The sequence below is a fragment of the Calypte anna genome, chromosome 23 (genome assembly GCF_003957555.1).
Source record: "Calypte anna isolate BGI_N300 chromosome 23, bCalAnn1_v1.p, whole genome shotgun sequence".
Classification (NCBI taxonomy): domain Eukaryota; kingdom Metazoa; phylum Chordata; class Aves; order Apodiformes; family Trochilidae; genus Calypte; species Calypte anna.
In genome coordinates, this window is record NC_044268.1 from 3,488,083 (window position 1) to 3,512,969 (window position 24,887).

General features: G+C 62.7%; 1 protein-coding gene across 3 annotated transcripts; it reads left to right on the forward strand.

The window, feature by feature from the left end:
* Window positions 1-542: 542 nt before the first annotated feature.
* DLGAP3 (DLG associated protein 3) lies at window positions 543-24,047 on the forward strand. Of its 3 annotated transcripts, none has more exons than XM_030464406.1 (12): window positions 546-606; window positions 14,734-14,797; window positions 17,241-18,312; window positions 19,253-19,458; window positions 19,874-19,988; window positions 20,121-20,355; window positions 20,795-21,135; window positions 21,263-21,348; window positions 21,993-22,417; window positions 22,710-22,801; window positions 22,976-23,119; window positions 23,533-24,047. In XM_030464406.1, exons 3-12 carry the CDS (start codon window positions 17,299-17,301, stop codon window positions 23,749-23,751), a joined length of 2,877 nt encoding a protein of 958 aa, XP_030320266.1. In that variant the 5' UTR covers window positions 546-606; window positions 14,734-14,797; window positions 17,241-17,298; the 3' UTR covers window positions 23,752-24,047. The 3 variants fall into 3 exon arrangements, with proteins under 3 accessions (XP_030320267.1, XP_030320266.1, XP_030320268.1); XM_030464408.1 differs by having other exon boundaries at window positions 19,922-19,988; XM_030464407.1 differs by lacking the exon at window positions 14,734-14,797 and having other exon boundaries at window positions 543-606.
* Window positions 24,048-24,887: the final 840 nt, after the last annotated feature.

The following is a 24,887-nucleotide window of genomic DNA, read 5'->3' on the forward strand; positions in this document are numbered from 1 at the left end:
TGGCACCCTGGGGGCTGCACCTGTCCTAGGGCTGTCCCTGTGCCCTGGGGCTGTCCCGGTACCCGGCACTCCCCGGGCAGGAGATGTGGCCACCGGCAGGGGTGGGTGACGGCTCCCAGGGTAGCCCCGCCGTCCCGGAGGGATGCCCACGGGTGGGTACCCCCTGCAGGGTGCCAGCCCAGCCCGGCAGAGCAGACTCCTCGCTGCGTGCCCGGCGGGCGGCAGCTCCCCAGCTCCACTCCTCCCATCCCGGGCTCGCTCGGGTCCGGGGGTCCCGGGAGGCGGCGGCAGAGCCGCACCGGAGCCATCTTGCGCCGCCGCCGCCCGCTCTGACTCCCGGGGAAAATCCACCGCCGTGTCTTGGCTGCCGCTCCGCACCGATCCGCACCGCTCCGCGCCCATCCGCGCCGCTCCGCGCCCATCCGCGCTGCACTGCGGGGCCACCGCCACTCGCATGCTGCCGCCCGCCGCGCTCCCACGCGCGGGGCGCCGGCCCGGGCCGCTCCGGTACCAGCCGTTCCGGTACCAGTCGGGCCGGGAGCAGCCGGGCCGGGCCGTCGGGGACCCACCCGGCAGAGGCCGGAGGATGTAGACGGCGGGAGCGGGGTAAGAGCGGCGGGGGCGCGGGGGACTGAGGGAACGGGGGCCGGTGCCCGGCTCTGCCGCGGGGGCTCCGGTCCCAGGGGATCCGCTGTGCCCAATGCGGGGGGGGGGGCTCGCCCCGACGGGGCCGTGCAGGACAGGCCCCCCGGGGACGGGACGTATCGCCCATCCATCGCTGCTGAGAGGGTGTTGAGGGGCTCAGGGGGCGGTGACAAGATGGCTGGGGACATTGCCCCGGCACCGCGGTGATCAGCGAGGCCGAGAAAGATGCCCCGGGGGGAGGGAGGGGGAGGGAAAGAAGGGGTGCGGGCACCCCCCATCTCCTGGTGCGTGATGCTTTGAGGATGGGCTGAATCTCTCAGCCTCTCCATTACCCACCCCAGAATGCAATGACAGCCATCCTGGTGCTCTCCTGCTGCACAGGGCTCAGACCAGGGTTGGGCAGGCCTAGGACCCCTCTCCAGTCTGGTGGTCTCCCCCCTCAATAGCCTTAAAGGATGAAGGGTGGGGAGGGAGGGGGGGTTGACTCTGCATGCAGGAGCCGTGTCCCAGCTGGGCCATGGGGGTCCAGAGCTGCCAGCGGGTGCTGGGAGCTGGCACAGAGCATGAGCTGAGCTGTGCCTCTCACCGTGCATCCAGGATGCATGTTCCCACTTGGCCTGGCAAGCAAGAAGAGCTTCTTGGGGAGCCAGGAATTGGGGTCTGTCTCCTCTCACTACCTTCCTTCCTCTGGGTGGTTGGGTTTTGTTGGAGGAGCCAGGCTGGTCCCTCCACCTTGTGCCAAACCTTAAGCACGAGTTGGCCCCGGGACCACTTGTCTCTCTCCATCCTCAGACATCCAGCCCCATATGTCACCTCCCTCGTGGGGCACAGGGCCACCCTGCCCATGGCAAGGTCCCTGCCTGCTCCCCAGGCCAGGCAGGAGGGGGCAGAGCTGGGCTGCTGGGTGCCCGCTGCCCCTGTGGTGTAAATGGGGCAGGATCCGTCCAGCAGCACAGATTCTCCTTTAGGAAATGGATGTCATTTCCCCTCTATCTCGGTTCTTTGCCTCCTCAGAGTCTTCCTGTCGGCATCCATAGCTCCCCAGCCCTCCAGAACCCTGTCTGCTGGGGATGGAGCTGGGGGATGGCCACCGGGAGAGGGGCATGGCCATGCTGGGGAGGCTGGGATGAGGCACATCATCCCATTCAAAGCATTACTCAAGCTCTCAGCAGGGCTGAGAGGGAAAAAATAACCCTCAAAGTGACTGTGAAGCACCTGAGCTGAAGGGGCCCCTCCTGGCTGCAGGGATGGTGACAGTACTGGCATGGGGCAGCACAGGCAGCATCCGTAGTTGGGAATGGCTTTGGTGGTGCCACCCCATCCAGCCTGGGCACCAGGACCTGCTCCAGTCAGCCCTGGTGCTGGGGTGGGGGGAACACAACCGTGGTTGGTGCTGAGCCCTTGGTGCCCAAACCTCTCACTCCAGCAGCTCAGGGAAGGAGAGAAAGGCAGTGGGGACCACAGGCTGGGGGTCCCTGGGGTGGCCTTCCTCAGCCTCCCCATGGTGGGCTCAGGGCAGGGATGTGCTGGGACCTGCAGGACACAGAACATGTGCAGGGGCCCTGATGGTTTTGGCTGTGCTGATGGGGGGGGTCTCCTGCCTACCTTTGGGGGCAGGATCCATCCCCGTCCTGGGGTGATGCTGCTGTGCCTGGGGCTCCAGATCCAGGTTTTGCAGTTGCTTGTGTCTCTCTGACGAGCTGATCCAAAAGGCTGGATCCCACCCAGGCACAAATTTGGATCTGGAGCCAAAGGTGACTCTTGGCCCTCACTGCCATCACAGGCAAAGCTAAAATCTGGATGTGAGTGGTGACGCGAGGAGCCTGGATCCAGCTCAGGAGCTGAATGCGTGGCTTGTGCTCCTTCTGCCCATCCAATTGGATTTCCTGAAATAGCCTGTTGAGGGCCAGAGCCCGGCAGGGACCGAATGACAGGTCACCAGGGGTGTGGAAGCCCCACCACGATCCTGGCTGCCTTCTTCAAGCTGTTGGCAGCCAGCAGTAACAGTACAGTGCCACGGGCAGCGAGCGCAGTGCTGGGAGCTAAGAATAGCCAGGGAGACGTGCTGGCAGCCAGGGGGTCGTGGGGACAGCTGGGGTCAGGGGCACACAGCTGGATGTGTCCTGGGGGACATCCTGGTGATGGGGTGGGTGGTAGGGGGCTGCTCACTCCCCATGGTGCAGGTAGCATGGGACATAAGGGGACACGCAGAGCACTGCTTGGTGCTGCTGACCCTATGTAGCACCCTTCACCATGGCCTCAGGGCTCTGCTGTCCCCATGAGCTGGGGGTGAAGCCTGTGCTGCTAAAGTGCTCTGTAGCCTTGGGATTGTGGCTGTCTTGATGGCCTTGTGACTCCCAGTCCCCCAGTGAGTGACAGCAGAAGGGGGCCTGGACTCTGAGCACAGCACCCCATGCTCACCTCCCCTCCTCTGGGCAGTACTGAGCCCCTCCTGCTCCCCTTGCCCTGCCCAGCACCCTGGGGACATTTAGTGCCATGTGTGGGGCACAGAGGGGTCACAGCTGTTGTGGGCACACGAGCTGAGGTGGGGGCAGGCCAGGCTGCTCTCAGCAGAGTGAGTACCCGTCAGATTAAGGGGAATTCATTTGTACTTTCCCCATTTTGGTGGGGCCTGGGGTGCTGTGGGTGCCTGGTGTCCCTCTCTGTGAGCAGCTGTGCTCCCACAGCTCCCGTGGCAGCTCCTCTACAACCTGCCCCCAATCCTAATTAGATTTTCCATGTCGTGTTCACCCCCCTCAGCTCATTCCTCCCAAATGCTGGAGAGGGAAGGAGCCATGACATGGTTTCTAATCAGCTTCTGAATTCACATCTCTCTCTCGGCCGTCGCTGGAGGAGGCTTCTCTCAGCCTTTGTCTGCCGGTGCTGGAGCAGGGTGCTGCTCTGCGGTTCACTTCCACGCCGCGGTGGCCGGCGATGCTGCTGCCCTGGGGACTGAGCAGCTCAGTGCCAGGAGACCCTCCAGAAACACAGAGCTTTTTTGGAGCCGGGCAGGAGCATCACCAGCACCCGCAGGCCCTGCCACGCGTGGCCGGGTGGGAGCCGAAGCGAGCGCCCTCCCCACCCTGAGCCGGGTCCGGCGGGCGCTGGAGCTGCCACGTGGTGCCGTGCCGGTGGTACCGGCTCCTCCTGGCAAGCACCCAGTGCCGCTGCTGCTGCTGTTTTCCTGGGGCTTGTTCTGCATCTCTCCCGCGGGGCCGGGCAGCTGGTGGGAGAGCTGGGCACGGTGCCCCACGTCTCCGTCCTGGCACAGCTCCACCACGGCCGGTGCGTGGCTGGGTTTGGCTCCTTCTCTGGCACCCGGAGCCGGCCGGCAGAGAGCTGTGGCTCCGAGCGAAGCCAGGGGTTGCAAACACTTCCCAGTGCTGCCAAGCCCCAATTAATACCCTGTGAATCACGATGCCGTTGGAAGAGCAGATGTTTGCGGTGCGGCTGCCAGCGCTCGGTGTTTCACCCAGAGTCTGTTTGGCCTTAAACCAGCAGCTCAGCGTGGTGGGGGTCCTGCTGCCTCTCTCCCCCGGCAGGGCCGGGAGCCGCTTGAGCTGGGAATTAGCTGAAGTTTTTGGTGGGCAGAATGGAGCAGAGCAGCCTGTCCGTGGGCGTGTGGGGGTGCTGCTTGGGAGCCAGAGGACTGCGAGAGCTGTAAAGGTACCGAATCCCAGCTTGGTGCTCAGCAGGGGACCTGCCAGCATCCCATCCTCAGCACTCTGACCTCGTCCAGGGCAGCCCCCGTCACCCCATGGAGCCGGAGGGGCTGTGTTGGGACTGGAGACCCCAGACCGCGAGGTTTGGGGATGGTGAACTGGTTGTTACTGGGCATACACGGGAGGTGGCAGACCCCGCGGTGGTTGGTGTGCCCCGGGCTGATGCTGTCGGAGTGGCAGAGCCGAGGGACGGTCTCGGCGTTTCATATCACGACACATGGCAGGTGCTGGGGGCTTCTGGAATGTGGGCGTGAGGGGGGCCGGCGGGGGCGAGGGCTGCGCGCAGGTGTCTGCGGGTGCAGAGGAGGTGCGGGTGGGCGGGGGGCGGGGGTGCACAGCTGCCACGCTGCCACGGGAGCATCCGGGGGGGAGCGCGGCCGCGGGACATTCCAGGTGCACAGGGATGCAGCCGGGTGTCCGTTCGGGCGTGCGGGGCCGTCTGTCCATCCTTTCCCACGCCCCTATGCAGCGGGGCGGGGCGTGCGGGGCGGTGCGTGGGCGTGCGGGCGCTGCCGGCGTGGGCAGGCCCCTTGCCGGGGTGCGGGGCTGTGCGCGGGGGTAGGCCACCCCCTTCCCGGGGGTGTGTCCCTGCTCCGCCACCGCCTCTCGTCGCCGGGAAGGTGCCGGTGGTGGCCCAGGCGCCGGGACTGTGGCCACCGCCGCTCTGCCGTGGGTGGCCGTGACCCCCGGGACGCGGGTGGCCGCGGCATGGGCAGCCCGCAGGGATTTGGCAGAAAAAGAGCGAATACAGCCGCCGAGCTGCTTTCCTCCTCCGGTTCCTTCCGAGCCCTGATGGGCAACTGCGTGGTTTAGCGGCTGGGTGAGTGGGGCATGGGGCTGCCGGGCGGGGGGGAGCGGGCTGGGGGGGCTGTGCCTCGCAGGAACCCACTCCCAGTAGAGCCCCGCTTTGTGCCGGTGGGATGCGCTGGGGGGGGGGCGATGCTGACTCTTCCCAGCCCGGGCAGAGTGAGATCCCCCCACCGAGCTGCCCCTAACCCTTTCCTGTCTGAAACCCCCAACCCCGGCAGCCGCCTCCTCGTCTGAGTGTGCAGCGATGGCTCCCGATCAGCCCTGGAGCTCACCCGGCTGGGATGGGGAGCCCGAGGGGTCTGCTCCCCTCTCCAGGTGCCCTGCACTGGCTCTGAGGGCTGCGGCTGCTGGGGCTGGGGGCTGTGTGTGCTGGGGCTGCCCCTAAGCTGAGCTCACCTTTGGGGACACGGTGTGCTCAGTTGCTGAGGATGAGGGAGGTGAGACCCCGTTGCTGCCAGCCCAGCCCTGCACGGGGGTCCCTGTCCCCCAGACATGGCCGATTGGGGGGTGAGGAGGACTCAGGCTGTGCAGGGGTGTGGGGAAGGGCTGCACCCCCTTGTCCCCTCTGCTGTGTCAGGGTGTTGGCCCACGGAGGGAGCCGGGGAGCCTCGGGCCTGCCTGCCAGACTGCCCCGCTGCCAGTGAGTGGCACAGCCGGTGCTGACATCTGTTCTTCCAGCCTGAGCTGTCTTCGGGTCACTCCTTGGCACAGTCACGGCAGCAGTTGGGTCCCTCCAATGCCTCGCCATGGTTTCCCTCCACCACCACCTTGCCTCTCTGTGAGACGAGCCTGAATTCTCTAGAGTGTTTTCTTGGAGGGGAAACTGAGGCAGAAGGGAGGGAAAGAAAGCCCTCACCTGCTCCCTGCCGGGCTGAGGCTCGTTCCCACCCTTACCCTTGGGTTGTTTTTTCCTGCCAAGGGATGCCAAGAGCCAGGGGGAAGCGAGGGCGTCCCAGGACACAGCCCTCGGCTCCGTCTGCCCCAGGCCCTGGAGCCGCCTGGCTCCTCCTGGCGCCTCCCTGGCCTGGGGCTGTGAGGTGGCTGCTGTCTGCAGTGGGTGCTGCCGGGTGGAGTGGTGGCCACAGAGGCAAGGGTGGCCGTGGTTGTGGCTGTGGCCGTGGCTGTGGCATGGTGGTGGTCATGGCAGGCACAGCAGTGGCCATGGTGACAGCCACAGTGTTGTAGTGGTGACCGTGGCAGTGGCTTGGTAGTAGCCATGGTGGTGGTCATGGTGGCTGTGGTGGTGGCCACAGTGCTGATCACTGGTCACGCCGCGTGGCCGTCTGTGACCATCCTGACCCCTTGGTCCCCCTGGGGCTGCAATGGGTGAGATGTGGGGTTCAGGGTCCCACTGGGGACATCCCAGCCCGGCCCTGCCTTTGATGTGTGGCAACTCCAGACAGGGCTGTCGGGACGGGCGGCTGCTTGGTGGCCGTGCCCGCCGCCCCACACCCTGCCTGCCGGGCCTGGCACCGCCTGCCTGCCACCGGGCACGGCTGGTGGCCTCGCCGCACCGGTTGGACGGGGACCGGGTGCTGGGAGTCGGGCTGGAGAGCAGGACAGGGCGGGGTGGGCTACCTGGGGACAAGGGCCACCGAGGCTCCGTGACAGCCTGCCGGGTTTGGGGCGGGCCGGAGGGGTGCTGCCGGCTCTGCTTGGTGGCCGATGTGACACCGTGCCCACCGCCACCCTCCCTGAGCCGTGTCCCCAACCACGGTGCCGGTGTCGGCGCAACCAGCACAAAATGTCAAACCATGCAAATGAGGCTGCGGGAGCGTCTGATTGAAGGGCCCTGCCCCGCCCCGGAGTTGCAATCAAATATGCAAATGGCTCCCGAAGAGGCTACTGCCGGCTATTAATAGCGGCGGGTGGGGCTGGCAGCAGGCATGGCGTTCCCGAGGGATGTGGGGATGAGCTGGCCCAGCTTGTCTCTCTGCTTCCCAACCCCCGGGCAGCCTCCGACTCTGCCCGCGCCCCGCTGGGGCAGGGGGTGGTCCCGGGGGAACCCCATGGACACCAGGTATGGCTTTGGCCACCGGGACCCCTTGCAGGGCGGGTGCAGCTCCTGTGCCCCCTGCTCTCCCGGTGCCGATGAGCCGGGACCCCCGCTGGCTCCTCCCTGGGGAGTCTGAGCCAGGGCAAGGGTGATTTGGGGATCCCGTGGGTTGAGGGGGGGGTTGCTGGGAGCCGTGTCCCAGGCAGGGACTGCTGGGCCTGGGGGAGCTCGGCTGGGATGTCACCGAGTGGGTGTGGAGAGGGAGGAGGGGGATAGGGTGGGCTCCTCCATCCTTCACCCTCTGTTTCTGCCTTCCTTCTCTCTTGGGTTTCTGTCACCATCGAGGCAGAGGATGTCCCCTCCTGCCAGCTCTGGTGCGGGTTCCCACCTTGGGGACAGCAGGGACCACACTGTCCCCAGGGTCCCCATCCAGGGTGGTGGGTTTGGGCCCCCTCCCCAGCTCCTTGGCTCTGTGTCGTGGGTTTCTGGAGTCAGGAGCCACCTGACCTTTTTAGAAAACTGTGGAAGCAAGGCTGGAGACGACGGTAACTAATTATTTAAAATCTGAAACTGTAATAATTAGCCCAATTAACAGTCTCAGGTGACGTCTTATTCCATCTGATAATGGCCTGAGGAAGAGGGAAATTAATTAACCCGTCAGCCTGACATTTGTAGGTCACCACTGGCTCCTTGTGCCTCTCTGGGGGGGAGCAGGGATGTTTTGGGGGTGCCTTTCCCCACTTGGTGCAAGAGGGCTGCATCATTTAGGGGTCTCAGTGTAGGGAGGGCATCAGGGGCCATGGGTGAGCCCAGACACCAACTGGGGAAGATAGGCTGGGGGCTGGCAGGTGGGGGGAGAGGGTGCAGTGGCCTGAGGCCAGGGTGATGGGCAGGGGAAGAGGGCTCGGTGTCCCCCTGGGAATGCCACCAGCATGAGTTAGTTATCAGGCAGCAGCTGGAGACCTTGAGGGTTGCTGTGGAAACAGTGGTGCTGGGTACTGGCAGGAACCACCTGCTTCCCAAGCAGGGCCCCCCCATTGCTGCAGAGGGGGGGACCCTTGCTCTGGACACCTGGGGCCCCCAGACCCCCGTGTGTGGTGTGGGACATGGTAAGGCTGTGGCTGTGCAGAGGTGGTGGCAGTGATGGTTGTGCAGCCCCCTCTGGCATGACCCCCCCCAGCTTGTCCTTGGCATGGCAGGTGCTGGCAGGCAGGGCTGCACACGCGTGGGCACACGTGCATCCCTGCACAGCGGGGGCTGCCAGCGTGCAGTGTGACCGTGCCCCCACGCCCCTGGGGACCCTGTCCTCGCACCTCTGCCAGCACATGGCCTGGCACACGTGTCCATGGAGCTGCTGGCACCTCTGCCTGACAGCTCTGCCCAGCACAGTGCCACGCTGGCTGCTGCCCTGGCATGCAACAGGGACCACGGGGTGTGGGGTGTGCTGAGGCAGAGCCCCCGGCCACAGCCCCGTGGGCGGCTCGGTGAGGCCTCGGTGCTGCTCTCAGCTCTTGGAGTTTTAATGAGGTAAATGGTATAAAAAGCTCCGTTTGCCCTAAATGCCCATCCCTGCGTGAAGCCGCCTGGGCCCACGCCGGGAGCTGGGCAGGGGGCTGCGGGGATGGGCACAGGCACCGGGGCTGGGCACGTGGCAGCAGCAGGAGGAGGAGGACGAAGGCGGTTTAGCACATTTGCAATAATTTCCCTCCCTCCTTCCTCCCTCCTTTCCTCCTCCCCCTCCCCCCCCCCTAAGTTTACAGCTTACCTCAGCGGCTTATCAGCCTCCAATCTCATTAAATCAGGCAAATTGTAGCATCTGATATTTTATGGAGATGAAGGTGTGCGCCCAGACTCTATAATTATCAGCAAAGATGTATTTACAATACCTTGTTGCTAGTAAACAAAAAATAACTTCAGATCCCAGCACTTTTACAGCGAAATGGATCTGCTGGCAGAGCCCCACGCCCCTGCTGCCCGGGGTGGGTGGGCACGGGGGTGTCCCTGCTCCCCCGTGGCTGCCGCGGGTGCCGGGTCCCCCTCTCTGGCAGCTCCCACGGGTGGCAGCTCCGTTGTGGTGTGGGATTTCCACCCCGGAGACCTCCGGTGCTGCGGCTGACGCAGGGCTGGGATTTATCGGCAGAAGGGGATGATGAGCCGCGGCAGCGCCTTGCCCCGCGGTTTCTCACCGCCTGGGAGCACCGCGGATCACCGGAGCGGTGACGCTGGTTTATCGATGCCTCAAGTGGATTTATCGGCGCGGCGGGGCCCGGGCTCACCGCCGGTGTAAATCACCGCGGCTCGGCCAGCACCACCCCCGGCCTTCTGGGTCGGTCCTGCTGGGCCGGGCCGGGCTCTGCCGGCCTTCCCTGGAGGTGGGGTTGGTTCTGTCCGGGTTTCCCATGGGGCCAACGCGCTGCGCGTCCCGGCTCGGCTGCCTGGCACTGGGCAGGGCTGTCGCTTCTCCATGTCGCTCTCCTGCCTGCTGAAATGGGAATGAGATGGTGATAATGCCACGTCCTCTGGAAAGGGCTCCGAGGCCGATGAAAAGCCCTACTTAAGAGCGAGGCCATTATTATTAATAACTCGGAGCCAGGCTGTAAATTCAGCTGACACAGCTATTATGGGAAATGAACCTTCTCCCCTGCCAGATCCAAGGCTGCTCAGGTGTGGGATGGGGACAGGGGAGTGGGGCTGGGTGGCTGCTGGCTGGCTCATGTCTGTAGCACTGGGTTTGTGTGGTTGTTGGGGGGGAAACCTCTTGGCAGACACCAGCTCCTTCTGTACTCGCTGGGACAAATTCTCAGCTTTTCTGGGACAGCCAGAGGCATGAGGGAGGGGACCTGGAGCATGGATCTTCCCCCCTAGCAGGAAAGGAGGTGGCTGAGGTTTGCAACAAGGCTGAGGCCTGGCTGCAGCTCATGACACGAGTGGGGCAGCCCTAGGTGTGGGTACGCAGTGTGATGGGACTGGGCAGGGGGTCCTGTGGTCTTGTGGTGCCATGGGGTGCTGGGGCTGTGGCCGTGAGCTCGTGGTGCTGCCTGCACCTGGCTCGGGAGCTTCTGCGGGGGAACGAGCTTTGATATAAATATCTTTTTGCTCAGCACACGACCTACTTTTCAGACAATGCCATTAGCCTCCCGACTCCCTCATTCATCTTCCACCGTCCTCCCCCAACCCGCCCCGTGCCGGAACCCGTGCCAGCACTGCACACCCAGCTGTGGTGCTGCGAGGCAGGATGGGCACCTGGCTCAGTGACACCGTGGGGACCCTCGTGTGGGGCTCAGGGCCAGCTGGCACTGGGGGGGGCTCTTGCTGCCTGGCCCCTGTCCCTGCTGTGGCTTCTAGGGGTGGCCAGGTCCCCTTTGTGACATCTCTACTTTGTTCTGGAGGATGCTCAGCTCTGGTATCCCTTCTTGCTGCCCCCAGACTGTCTCCCTGGCACAGTCCCTGCCCTGGCTGGCTACAGCCTGGTCCAGGGACAGCCTTGGTGAGGACACCCGTGTCAGGGAAGGGGAGGGGACAGCAAAGCAGACAGTAGACAAGTGCCGGCTCCAGGCTGGCCCATGGGCAGGATGAAGGGACCAGTGCCCTTTCAGAGCATCCCTGGTGCTGGGCCATGGACATGGTTCATCCAGGGAGGATCCCATGGGAGCTCCCATGTGGCAGCAGGGGCTGTGCTGCAGTTGGCAGCCAGTGAGTGGCTGCTGGGATTAGGGACAGGTTGGGGCAGAGGGTGCCCAGTCCCACCAACATGGGGCTGCCTGGTAGTAGCCCCAGCATCATTTTTTCCCCAAGAGCTGAGGAGTCCTTGCTGGGAGGCAGGATGACTCCCGTGTCCACAGCTTGCACACCTCCACCTGCCCCCAGGCCAAGCCCCCACTCCTCCTTTGCAGCTAAAATTAAATACTCGATTTGAATTGCTGCTAAATCCTGTAAATCTCTCTTATCTCTAAGCTGTTGTAGCAGGAATATCAGTGGTGTAATCTTCACCCAAAGGGCCCTTTGCAGCTCCCTGGCTCGGACTGTGCTCTTCTTTCCCCATGGGATACTTTGGAGGCTGGTGGTGGAGTGGGACCCTGCTGCCCATGGCAGAGTACCCTATGGCCCCCACCTGCCCACTGTGGGTGTCATGGGGGTGCCAGTGCCTGGGTGCCTGACATCACCACCAGAGTGCCCCCCATTGTTGCCATGCTCCTGGCTCACCAGCCATGTACCCCCCCCCCCCCCCGCTCTCTCTGCCCCCACACTGGGCCCACGCTAAGAGCATTGTGCAGAATTATGTATTTAAATATTTAGGTTTTCATCAGCTTTGCAAATTAAGCCCATCCATTAAAGCAGCAGTTTGGATCCTCTGCTGGTGAGCTGGGCTGGGCCGGGCCCTGGGCTTGCTGTGTCTGTCAGGGCTGGGATGCAGCCTGGGAACGGGGTGAGGTGGCCTGGAGCATCCTTGGAGGTGTCAGGACCAAGGGCTGTGTTTTTGTGTCATTTCCCAGCCTTGCTGGCTGGAAACATTGGACCCTGGGGGGAGGGCCGTGGGGCAGGATGGTGTTGGGAAGGGAACCAATTGGGATGGGTGTTGTTGAGGTAGGAGCAGGGGAGCCATGTGCTGGGGAACAGTCAGAGCTCATTGCTGCTGCTGTGTTTGGTGCTGACACGTTGTGGCCCCCAAAGCAGCTTTGGAGTGATCCCCAGCTTAATTCATTACACCATGTGTCCGGGGAGATAAGTGGCTTTTTCAGCCCAGGCAGCTCTGCCTGTCTGGCCAAGGAGAGCAGAGTGGCACAGCCTGGGGGTGGAGGCACCATTGCCAGCTCTGGCACAGCTGGTAGCACTGGGAGGGTCTGCTGTGTCCCCCATAAGCCTGGAAAGGGTCCCTGATGGGGACAGGTCTAACTCCTGGGGTTTCCTGGGGCTCTTCTGGGCATAGGAGCCAGGTGGCTGGTGGGGACATGGGCAGAGCCCCCAGAGAGGGTGCTGCACAGGGAGATCCCCCTGCTCATCCCTTTGCTGCAGGAGAGCAGTGGTCTCATGCCAGCTCTCCATCCTGCTGGGCTCCCTGTGGTCACCTGCATGTAACCCCATGCCACCAAGTGCTGGAGGAGCATCAGGCAGTGTGCTGGCTGCTGCCAGCCCCAGGCAGCATGGGCAGATGTCAAGTGCATCCATGGGAGGGAAGCTGTCCCTGGGCATAACCCGTGATGGGTGCTCATCCATGCGGTGCAGCACCCGTGAGCCCTTTGCCAGATGGTGTGGGTGTGGGTCCCCAGGGTGCTGCCTGGCCTGCGGATCCCTCCAGAGTGGTCTCCTGTCTCAATTGGGTGTGCTGGCCATGGGGTCCCATGTGCTGTGTCCAGGGTTGGAGGTGGCTGTGCCTGGAGCAGCCCACCCCAGCTGCTCCCCGGCCTGCCCAGAAGTGTTGGCATGGCCCCAGCCCTCTGCCACCTCCTCAGCCAGCTCCTTGTCAGGCTCTGAATGCTGTCTCAGGGCTTTTGAAGGAGTAGCTCTTCCACTGAGATCCAGGTTTTGACTTAGCAGGACTGGAGCTCCAGGTTCCCTTCTCCGCCGTCTTTGTCCTGGCAGTCCCGGGATGTTCCGTCTCCCTTGCACGCCCCAGCAGAGGAGTGTGGCTCTTGTCCTTGGCTCAGGGGGGCTGGGCTGGTTGTGACGGGCTGTGTGGGCTGCATTAGGCAGGGGGGACCCTGCTCCTTGGGTGGCAGCAGCAGCCGGAGGCAGCAGTGCTGCGGCGGGGAGTCCCGGTGCCGGCGGCCGTGCCGGCATCCCTGGCAGCTGGGCCGTGTCGTGGCTGTGTTTCCTCGCTCTGCTCCAGGAGTAATTGCTCAGATGGGGACTTGGGGCAACTCCTATCCCTCTTCAGGCATGGTAATGAGTCAAGAAGGCTCAAAGACAAATGGCTCATTAAGAAGCAGTGCTGCATTGCAGGATTTTTCATCCCACCAACCGCTGCATCAGCAGAGGCAGCACCTCTCGCGCTCGCTTTCCCCAGCCCTGGAGAAGGAGCTGTCAGGCAGCTGTGGCTGGGGCCAAAATTAATTATGTGCTTAATAACCTGCCCCACCCTTCGCATGGCCCCTCCTCAGCACTGGGCAGCAGCGCTGAGGGTGAGCTCTGGGGTACCCAGGGTCTGGTGCCCATGGGGTGCCCATGCTGGATGAGGAGGGATCTGCCAGGGCAAGGATGAGCCAGGGGAGATGCCAGGAACCCCAGCCCAGCTCCATCAGGGTGCTTGCTGGCTGTGCTGGGCAGCATGGTGCTGCCATCCCCTCTCAGTGGCCTGGGTAAACACTTCTCCTTCCACTCCCATTTGCAATCCTTCAGCTGGTATTTGTCCTTTCTGACTTTTTAAAAACCTCACCTTATCCTTTATTTGCAGCAGCTGCTGGTTTGGTTCCTGTCCCTCTCTGGTTTTCTTTCCTAAACAATAATTACCTTTAATTTCCTGATTGCAACAAACACCTTCGCTGTGATCTTGGCATCCTGCTTACTGCCCTACCCCTTCCCTTCCCACTTCCCCTTCCTTCTCCTTCCCAGCCCTTACCTGCTGCTCTGACAAACTTCTCCCTAATGATGCCCTCTTCCCCGCCTGGTACAGCTAATGAACCAGAGGTGGGCTGCTCTCAGCTAATCCAACTTTTTAGAAAATAATGACTCGGTGCAGAGTTGCGTACTAAATGAGGTGATCTGTTACTAAGCCCTCCCTTTTCTTTTTTTTTTTTTTTTTTTTTTTTTTTTCCCCCAGGCTGAGTAAATTTTACTAATACAGCCTAATAAAATAACAGAGTAATTAGTAATATAATAAAATGTTTGCCTTCTACAATCCTCCTCGCTTATAACGAGTCGGGAAAAAGTAAATAGATTAAAAGTAAACAGATAATGGCTGTATTCCATATTTATTTTCTTCCAATGACCGTAGATCAAATTTGCTCAGCTCCTAAGTGGGAAAACCACTTTATTTTATTATTTTATTTTATTTTATTTTATTTTTTCCAAGCTCCAGCTTACGCGTGGCGCCAGGCACTCACGCTGCGTGTTTGTTCTCTCTTGCTTTCATCCCCAGCCACAAAGATCCCCAGCAGAACCCATGCTGGCAGAACCCTGCTCTCCTTTGCAAAAAGCAGAACGGGCCGAACTCGAGCGCCTCTGCTGAGCCTGTGGCTGGGAAAAAAATAAAAAAAAAGGGAAAAAAAAAAAAAAATCCCCTTTGGTCTCTTGCCGGCAAAGCGGGGTGGCAGGAGGAGGCTTTGTGGAGCATACAGCCGGATCAGGAGCAAATCAAAGTCAGCGACAAGGAGGCTGCTGGGCCGGCTCTGGCGCCCATTGGCAGGGAATTGCATAAGAGGCTGGGGCTGGGGACAGTTTTGGGGCTGAGCTGGGTGAAACACGTGGTGCTCGCAACCCATCAGAGCTGCTGGTGTAGGGAGGAGGGCAGGAGGGAAGGCCAGGCTGCTAAGGAATAGATGGGGAGTGGGTTCAGGCTGGTTTGGGAGAGGAACATCCATGCTCTTCCTCCCTGAGCTTCACCCCCTCCTGTTGCTCCCCCAGGGGACTCTGCACCCAGGAGCTGCCAGCGTGGACATGAGGACAGCATCCCCCTGAGTGCCGGGCGGTGAGTGGGAAGAGTGAGGGCCTGGGACCACCCATCAACCCCAGCTCTTGGGCTCTGACCTGGAATTCTTGGAAAACTCAGCCTTCCCCTGCACCAGGGTGGTTTGCCAGGCCCAGAGGTTGCCGTGGGGTTTTGCAGTCCCCTCGCCTCCCTGCCCAGTTGTCACAGAGATGGAGGGGACCCCTGGGTGCCATGGGGGTCCCAGAGGGTTTGGATTCCTACTGGGGCTGCCTTGAGCCCTTGCCAAGGCAGAGATCTCCCTGGGCAGCTGCTGGGGAGCAGAACTGCCTCTGTCAAGTGCTCCCATAGGAAATTAAGTGAGGGGGCTGGATTTCAGCATGGCATGCAGTGTCTGGGGGGCTTTCCACCCTTCTTCTCCCTGTGCTGGCCCTTGTGGCAGAGAGAGATATGGTGGGAGCAGATGTTGGAGGGAAGGTGGTGATGGGGGAATTGCTGGTGGCAGTTTCTCCAGGCTTTGGATGCAATAAAGGCAAGCAGTGAGTTATTTGTAATGGTAATTATTCTCTTCCAGTTTATCCTAGCACATAATTGTGTGGGCGGTAGGTTCCCACTGGTGGTAATTACCCTGGTGTTAAATGGCACAAAATTCAGCCAGGCTGACTTTTCTCCCCCTTTTTGAGTCTGCTGTTTGGTGGCACCAATCCCCTCCTTCCCCAGGGGATTTGCTCCTGGCATTTGGTGGGACATGGCCACTGCTCTGGCCACGGCTGCTGGACCATGAGCTGTGCTCCAGCTGGCTCTGGGGAGCTGGGACGTAGCATTCTTCCCCACGCCGTGTCCCCATCCTTCCCCACGCCGTGTCCCCATCTTTCCCCATGGTGTCCCCACCCTCTGCCATTGCCCCAGCTCCAGCCCTGCTTGTGGCTGTGGAAGAGCTCTGGTGCTGCCTCCCTGTTGGGGCCCAACTTTTGTTTAATTGGTGCTGCTGAGCACAAAGCCCAGGCTGGTGGTGATGGCTGCTCAGCTGTTTTGACTCCTTCTTCCTGCTGCAGAGGCAATATTTGGATCAGCTGGGAGCTTCCCTCCCTGAGCGGGAGGCAATAGCTCATCCTGCAAAGGGAGAGCCAGAGCTGGGAGCCTGTCTGTTCATCTGTCTGTCCTGTTGCCAATTTACTGCAAATTTACCCCAGGACAGGGGGGGCAGCTCCCTCCCATGCTGCTGTGCCCGCTTCTCCTAGCAGCTCTCCAGGGAGAGGCGTTTCTCTTTGTGACAGGCTGCAGCATCCTTTGGTTAAGATGCAGCAATTAGGGAGCCTCATCAGAGCAGGAGTGGGACTGGGAGGGTGGGGGAGAGGCACAGACCCACGAGGGAAGGCAGCAGTGGGGGTTTGTTAGGGCAGAAGTGTTCCCTGGGCGCTGCCACAGCCCTGTCTGCCTCTCACCACCAGCACTGGCATCTCCTCCCACCCCTGTGTCCCTGGGGAGCCTCCTGCCCCTCTTGGGGAGTTCGCTCTCCATCCCTGGCCCTCTCGGGGTCCTTCGTTCCCTCCTCCCAATCCCCACGTGTCTGATGGTCCCCATGTGCCGTGGGGACTGTCCCCCGGTCACCTTCTCCCGACCATCCCACGGTCACATTTCCCTGCTGCTGGTCTGGGAGCTGGGCTTGGGCTTGCCCAAGTATGATAATGAGAGCATTAATGATGCCTGTTAATTAGCTGAGCTACACTGGAGAATGCATAATTTCCTCTTTTACAGTCACACCAAAGGCAAAGCGTTTGAGGGACTGTAAGGAAGACAAACCTCAGTGGGTGCCCCTCAGCTCCAGTGTCCCGGGGCTCAGCCCAGCTTGGTGCCATCCACCCCTCTGCTTCTGCACTGGGATGCCCCACATGCCCCATAACCATCGCCTCTCTCCGGCTCTCCAGCCATGAGGATGCTGGGGTGCCCCATCTCCATCCGTGGTCGTGGCATCCAGGGTGTTGCAGGGAGGATGGGCTGGAAGGAGCCATCAGAGCATCCCCCCCCCTCCCCATGCCCCGCAGCAGCTCATTAGCGGCTCAGTGAATCACAACGGCTGAAAAGCTCAGCCAGAACCGTTTTCCTAATGGAGAAACACTTCATAATATTTGGTGTCGGAGAAGAAAACAAGTTTCTGATGATGGCAGCACGTCCTCCCTCGCCGTCTGCAGGCCCCACTGCTGCCTGCATCACTGCTGGTGACACCTTCTCCTTCCCGCAGCCCTTAGCACAGCCCAGACAGGGGTGACCCCGGGTGCTAAGCCCCAGAGCCGTGCCCCGTTGCCCCGTGGGGTGCCAGGATCCTGACCCCCAGCCCCGCTTCACTGGGGCTCAGCTGGTGCCAGATCCTGCCCTGGGAGCTTCCCACCCCCCTCAGTCGATTCCCACAGGACAACCCTGATGTTTTTTTCCAGCAGGAGGGCTCAGAGGGGAGCTTGACACCGCGTTGTGCTTGTCCCCACAGGTGAGCCCGCAGGGACAGCCCTGCAGGATGCCGAGGCTACGGGGAGGATGCTGACACCATGAAGGGCTACCATGGGGAGCGTAGCCAGGCACATCCCTCCTCCGGCCACCGCTGCCGCTGCATCCCAGAGGACTGCCAGCCTCCCGCCGACTACTCCCAGCACGGCCCCGAGGGCCGCCCCCTGTACCTCCTCAGCCCCAGCGAGCCCTGTTCCCTGGAGCATCCCTACTGCCCAGCGCGGAGCCCCGGCGAGTGCCCGGGGGGGTCTCTGAGCGAGCCGCCCTCCGCCAGCGCCAGCAGCACCTTCCCGAGGATGCACCACGCACAGCAGCCCTACGACTCCTGTGACGAATGCATGGCGACCGCCCACCCCGCCGGCAAGATCAACCGCCTGCCCCCCACGCTGCTGGACCAGTTCGAGAAGCAGCTGCCCCTACACCACGACGGCTTCCACACCCTGCAGTACCCGCGGGCCGGCGGCGCCGAGCCCCGCAGCGAGAGCCCCAGCCGCATCCGCCACCTCGTCCACTCTGTTCAGAAGCTCTTCGCCAAGTCCCACTCCCTGGAGGCGCCGTCCAAGAGAGACTACAACGGCACCAAGATGGACGGCCGCGGGGACGGCTACCACCACCACCATCATCACCACCACCACCACCACCACCACCAGTCCCGCCACGGCAAGCGCAGCAAGAGCAAGGACCGTAAGGTGGACTCCCGTCACCGGTCCAAGATGATGGGCTGGTGGAGCTCCGATGACAACCTGGACAGCGACAGCAGCTACATGGTGTCCGGCAGGCACGCCGCCGACCAGGCCGCCCAGTACTGCGTGGACGCTCCCGAAAGTGCCTTCAGAGACTTGACCTTGAAGAGTCTAAAGGGCGGCGGGGAGGGAAAATGCCTGGCGTGTGCCGGCATGTCCATGTCTCTGGATGGCCAGACGCTCAAGAGGAGTGCCTGGCACACCATGACAGTCAGCCAGGCCCGTGAAGCCTACCCCAGTGCCAGCGGCACCGAGAAGACCTTGATGCTTCAGGAAGCAAAGGCCAAAGACCGAGCATATCAGTACCTGCAGGTGAGGGGCCGGGCATGGCAGGGGGCTGCCACCCTGGGGACCCCAGCCAGAGATGCTGTGGGCTCAGATGGGGATGGGGTCCCCTGTCCTGGCGGCCATTCAGGGATGCTCTGGATCTGCTCCATGTGCCCAGCACATGTCCCCTGGGTCCTGTGCTGCTCCCCACTGCCCGGAGCCCCATCCTCTGCCTCCTGCCCCGTGCTCGCTGGGTTTGGGGTCAGACCTGGTCTGTTGGCTCGGGGCTGCTGGCAGCTCCACGCCCTCTCCCTCCCCATGGCTTTTATCCTGCTTGTGCCTGGCTGAGTGCCACCGCCTGCCTTGTCACTTGGCTCCCTTCTAGGTCACCACCCTTTCAATTAAAAACTAATTAACTCTTCTCTCCCTTTCCTGGGGGAAGGAGACAGGGAGCAGCAATGCCGTGCTGGTCAGGTACAGGGGGGTTGGCCGGGGTCCCTCTCTGCTGGCAGCGGGGGAACTGGGGCAGAGTGACAGCCCTGCCACGCTCCCTGCGGGGACCGGGGGACACTGCCACAGCCCGGTATGGACCCCGTGGTGTCGGCGTCAGCGGCGCGTGGTAGGACTGGCAGCCGCTACGTCAGCCGGGCTGCCACACGGGCATGGGTGGGATTTGGCCCAGCCGTGCCTGCCGGGGGGGCTGCAAGGTGGGGATGGGTGCACCGCTCCGCGTTTTGGGAACGCGTGGGGAGCTGTGGCTGCTCAGAGGGATCAGCTCCCCTGGATTAAAGGGCTGTCCCAGGAGGATCGGAGCTCCCAGGGTCTGTACTGCAGCCCTGGGGTGTCATGGGGAGAGAAGGGGGCCACGGCAGCATGGACACACCGGCCTCGGGCCACGCACATGTCCCATGGGGTGCCCAGGGGGTGGGAGTGGGGCTCGTCAGTGGCAGCCTGGACACCCACACTTGATCTCCTCCTGGCCCAGGTGCCGCAGGACGAGTGGAGCGGGTACCCTGCAGTGGGCAAGGACGGGGAGATTCCCTGCCGGCGGATGCGCAGTGGCAGCTACATCAAGGCCATGGGTGACGAGGACAGCGCCGACTCGGAGGCCAGCACCAAAATATTGCCCAGGGCGGCCACGCGGCGAGACAGCTACCGCCGCTCCTCCAGCGCTGACCAGGCCAGGACCAAGTAAGAGCTGTCACCCCCTGGCTCCATCTCAGCACTGCTGGGGGTAATGGGGTGGTGGGCTTGGGGGTCTCTGGGAGCTGGGGCTCCTTTGGTGGGTGCTGGGGGGGGGAGTGGGGATGTGGCTGCGCCGGGCTTCAGGGTGGGACACACCGCTGTGGCCACGAGCAAAGGTTGGGGAAGAGAGACATGTTCAAAAAGGGGATGTCACCCAGTCCTGGAGTGTGACAGCCTGGCTGCTTGTCCCCAGCCCTGCTGGGAGAGGGGTCTGTACCCCCAGGACAGTTTTTTTGGGGCAGTTAGGAGTGGGGACAGCAGCGGGGCTGTTGGGAGCATCGCTGCAGCTGCGTTTCCTAATGCTCTGCTTGGATGTGTTGCTGTTGGTGCCATCCCTTCTATTCCCACTGTCTCTCATTAGGTTTGCAAGTAGGCACTATTCTGATTCATATATCTGTAACTGTCCCAGCTGCTGCACGCCACCGCGAATGCTCCCGCGGGGACAGAGCTACGGGCGCTCCTTCACCACCGGCCAGGTAGGGCCCCGTGTCCCGCTGTGGGGACAAGGTGTGGGGGGGGTGATGGATGCTCCTCTGAGCATCTGCCCCCCACACCCTCGGCCCCAGCCCCTGCTCACCACCCCCAGCCTCACCCACTGCTCTCCCCAGATCAACGACGAGCTCAACCACCAGTTCGAGGCCGTCTGCGAATCGGTGTTTGGTGAGGTGGAGTCTCAGGCTGTGGAAGCTCTGGACCTGCCCGGCTGCTTCCGCATGCGGAGCCACAGCTACCTGCGGGCCATCCAGGCAGGCTGCTCCCAGGATGACGACTGCCTCTCCCTCTTCTCCATGTCGGCCCCTGCTGGGCCACCCATCACCAGCAGCATCCTGAAGCCCAGCACCTGTGAGTCCCAGGGGACGGGGGGGCTTGGCCGCGTGAGGGATCCCTCTGTCTCCCTGCCTGCTTGCCCAGGTGCCCACCAAGCTGCCCCCAGCCCCCTGCAGCCCCCAGCTCAGGGCACAAGCACCCCACTCATGGCTCAGCCTCGGCTAGAGGCTGCTCTGTGCCCCCAGACCCCATCTGCTGTTCCCTCCTGCCCTCTTTGCCCCTACTACATTTCCCCATCTCTGCCCCTTGCTGGGGGCTGCAGCAGCGTGGCCAGCATGGGTGTGGGGTGGTTTCCAGTCCTTTCTGGAGATGAACTGGCCAAACTCTGAGCTCCAGCCCCAGTCTCAGGCAGCTGAGGTCCCCTTCCTTCCCCCGGGACCCCTGTTCGCGGCGGGAAATGAGCAAATGTCTGTGTTTTCACGTGCTTTTTCATCCTGCGCCTCTCCCACAACAGCCTTCAGTTACAGAAAAGCTCCACCTCCCATCCCTCCAGGAACCAAAGCCAAACCCCTCATCTCCGTCACGGCGCAGAGCAGCACCGAGTCCACCCACGAGACCTACCTGCCCGGCGAGGTCACCCGCAGCCCCGCCTGGTCCAAAGACGCTGCGGCCCGGTGCAACTCTGCCGAGAGCCTGGAGAGCTCCAAGGTGACGGCCGTGGCCCTCGACCTGCCACCCGTCCAGCCCCGCTCTGCTCCCAAGCCCTCCACACTCATCATCAAGGCCATTCCCGGCCGGGAGGAGCTGCGGAGCTTGGCTCGGCAGCGGAAGTGGCGTCCCTCCATTGGCGTCCAGGTGAGCTTCGCTACTCCCTGGGGGCTGGGACCTGGCTCTGATCCTGCCCGAGTGGCACGGGTGATGCTGAGCCACCGTGCCGTGCCTCCAGGCCACCCTCCAGCGCTCTGCCTCTGCCCCTCGGCAGGTTGAGGCCATCTCTGACTCGGATACAGAGGGCCGGAGCCAGAGGGAGTTCCATTCTATCGGGGTGCAGGTGGAGGAGGACAAAAGGTACCACACGGCTGGGTTGGACACACTCAGTGCACCAGGGGATTGCACCTCCCTGGGGCTCCCTGAGCTGCCCTGCAGCATCTTTTCCCTCTTTCCTCTGACCCCCAAAGCTCAGCACCATCCCCATCCCAGGTTGGATGCCCCCACCTGGGGAAGAATCCATCCTTCCCTTCACCCTTGCAGTTCTCTGCTCCAAGTGGACTGCCCAGGGAAGGGGCTTCCTGGGGAAGGGGCACCCCTGCTCCCATCCTGTGCTTGGATCTTCTCTACTGAGGCTCAGCCCCAGGCTTTGAGCCTGGCCCAGGCTCACATAAAACCTTGGGGCTTTTCTGCAGCTGAACATGACATTTTGGCTGGGGTGGGAGAGCCGTGTGCCAGGAGCTCAGGCAACGTGCCCACGCAGCCCCAATGCACGCTCCTCTCCATCCTCGGTCCAGCACTGGTAGCCATGGAAACGGGCTAAGAGCAGAGGGAACGAGGGACTGGCGGGTTGTGGATGCTCAGGGTTGTCCCCACCGCCCTAAACTCTCAGGGACCTGGCCCAGCGTCCTCGGCCCCATCCTGCCCACTGGTGGGAGGACACAACGGGACGGAGGGTGGGTCCTCGGTGGCCGGGGGGGTCCCCACGCTCTGTGTCTCCCCAGGCGAGCGCGCTTCAAGCGCTCCAACAGCGTGACAGCGGGAGTGCAGGCGGACCTGGAGCTGGAGGGCTTCTCTGGGCTGTCCGTGGCCACCGAGGACAAAGCTCTGCAGTTTGGGCGCCCCTTCCAGCGTCACTCCTCAGAGCCCGAGTCCGGGCGGCAGTATGCGGTCTACAAGACGGTGCACACGCAGGGGCAGTGGGCGTACCGGGAGGATTACCAGCTGCAGTATGACACGGTGGAGGTGCCCCGGCGGGATGCCTGGATGGAGCGGGGATCCCGCAGCCTCCCCGACTCCGGCCGTGCCTCTCCCTGCCACCGCGACGGGGAATGGTTCATCAAACTGCTGCAGGCGGAGGTGGAGAAGATGGAGGGCTGGTGCCAGCAGATGGAGAGGGAGGCTGAGGACTATGACCTGCCAGAGGAGAGTGAGTTGCAGGGATCTGTGGGATCGGGAAGGACCGGGGCTCCTGTGGGGCTGGGGGGCCACAGCCGTGGTCCTGCAGTACTCCCACCTCGGAGTGGTGGAGTAACTCCCTGCCAGAAGAGGTTGGGTAGGGGCAAGAAACATGAGGAAACCCTTGGGGACTAGTGGGGTCTGGAGGAGGGAGGAGAACCCTCATGGTTTGGGGAGGCCTGAGCTGCCCCGGCTGTCCTGCTGCCCCCAGGGGAGGGTCCCTGCCCCATGGGATTGCTGACCTTCTTCTTTTCCCTCACCAGTCCTGGAGAAGATCCGGAGTGCTGTGGGCAGTGCCCAGCTCCTCATGTCCCAGAAGGTGCAGCAATTTTACCGCCTCTGCCAGCAGAACATGGTGAGTGCTGAGCAGAGGTGCCACGGAGTCAGCCATGGTGGGCAGGGGGTCTTATACTCTTAGCTGGTGGAAAAGGGACTTCATCTCACCATGAGGGACAGCAAAGAGCATGGCCAGCACAGCTGATGTCCTGCAGGTGGACATGGATGACACTCTGTCCCTCTGTCCCCTCAGGATCCCAATGCATTCCCAGTGCCCACCTTTCAAGACCTGGCTGGCTTTTGGGACCTCCTGCAGCTCTCCATTGAGGATGTCAGCATGAAGTTTGCAGAGCTTCAGCAGCTCAAGGCCAATGGATGGAAGATCATGGAGCCCAAGGTAAGGGCAGGTCTCTGCTGCTGGCACTCCTCACCTGTCACTTCTCTCTCCCTCCTCCCCAAACACATCTGCACCCAAATTGCTGCTGCCAGGCTGTTTCTAGTGAACGCTTTCAGCACACACCTGAAAAACAAAGATCTGGGGAAAACGAGGCTAAGGAAGGGGCTGTTTCCCTGCTGTGGTCTCGCAGCTGGCTTACCCGGCAGGATCGGCACAGGCAGGGGCAATGTGCCACAGGCACCTTCAGAGAGGGACAAAGGGACAAGCAGCCCCGCCCGGCATCTCGGCAGAGTTCTGGGGGGCCTGTGGGATCCTCTTGTGGCTTTGGCTTTGTCACCCGCGGCAGCCGTGACACCCGTTCCCCTAAGGTCCCGTCCCCGTGCCCACCCTGAAGCCCCCCGTTGTCTGTGCAGGAGGAGAAGAAGGTTCCTCCCCCGATACCAAAGAAGCCGCCGCGCTCCAAGGTGCACCCGGTGAAGGAGCGATCCCTGGACTCGGTGGACCGGCAGCGGCAGGAGGCTCGCAAGCGCCTCCTGGCAGCCAAGCGAGCGGCATCCTTCCGCCAGAGCTCGGCCACCGAGAGCGCGGACAGCATCGAGATCTACATCCCCGAGGCGCAGACCCGGCTGTGACCGCAGCCTCCGCTTTTCTACCCGGACTGGACGGCGCGGCCGTAGCTCACTGTGATGGGGGGCCGCGGGGACACCCTGGGGCACTTCTTGGCCCCGCTCACAGCTTCTCTCTTTTCTATCTTAGACCTTCCGTGGATCTGACGGCGGGCAAACATAAGCCCGGTTCTGCCCCGTCCCCTTGCCCCCTGCCCGCATGCCCCTGCCAGCCTCTCCCGGGGTTCGGGGCTCTCCTTCCCTCCCTCCTTGGGGCTGTGTCCCAGCTCTTTGTCCCCTTCCCACCCCCTCAGCCCTTCTGCACCCCCACCCCCTCCAGCCCATGTCCCAGCTGAAAGACTGGGTGAGGTGACCCTTAGCCCCTGATCCTGCCAGGTGGAGGGGAGGGGGCTGCAGGCAGGCCCCCCACCCCTCTGTACTCAGTGCAATCCCCCAGCGCCTGGTAGGGATGGGGCCCCCCCAGACCCCCCCCCCCTCACCTACTCAGAGCCCCCCGGCCCTGCCTGTGGCTTTGGGACATGGCAGGGACAAGGGGCTCCCCACCTGCCTCCTGCTTGGGTGCTGTGGGGGAGCCAGGGCTCCTTCCCCTCTATACATATATAAATATAACCTGAGGAATAAACCAGAACCCACTCGTGACCAGCGCCATGTCCTGGCTGGTGGGACAGAGCAGAGCAGCAGAACCCCCTGGTCCTGGCGAGCTGCCCCGCTTCCCTCGCACGGAGCATCGCAATGCGCTTCCCCCCCCTTCCCTCTCAGCCCTTCCCCCATCACTCTGTCCCTCCATCCCTCCATCCCTTTGTCCTTCCCTCCTGCCAGCCTGCAGGCCCAAAGCATCTCTGTAGGGTGGCACTAGCCAGGGAGGGGGGATCCAGTCCCCCTGTGCCTCGGTGCCTGTGGGATCTGTTTCCCGGTGCTGGTGGGTGGGATGGGAGCGTGGATGTGGCTGGCAGCTGTCCCTTGAGTGGGGGCTGCTAGAGACCACCCTGCAGCCATCCCTTCTCCCTGAGCTCCTGGTGTCCCATGGGGATGGGATGCTGCAGATCCCAGCTCCCCCCTCACCATGCACCGGCCGGGAGCAGGGCTCAGGGCAGGAAGGGTCCCAAAGGTCCCTCCAGGGCAGAGCAGGGTGTCAGGGCAAG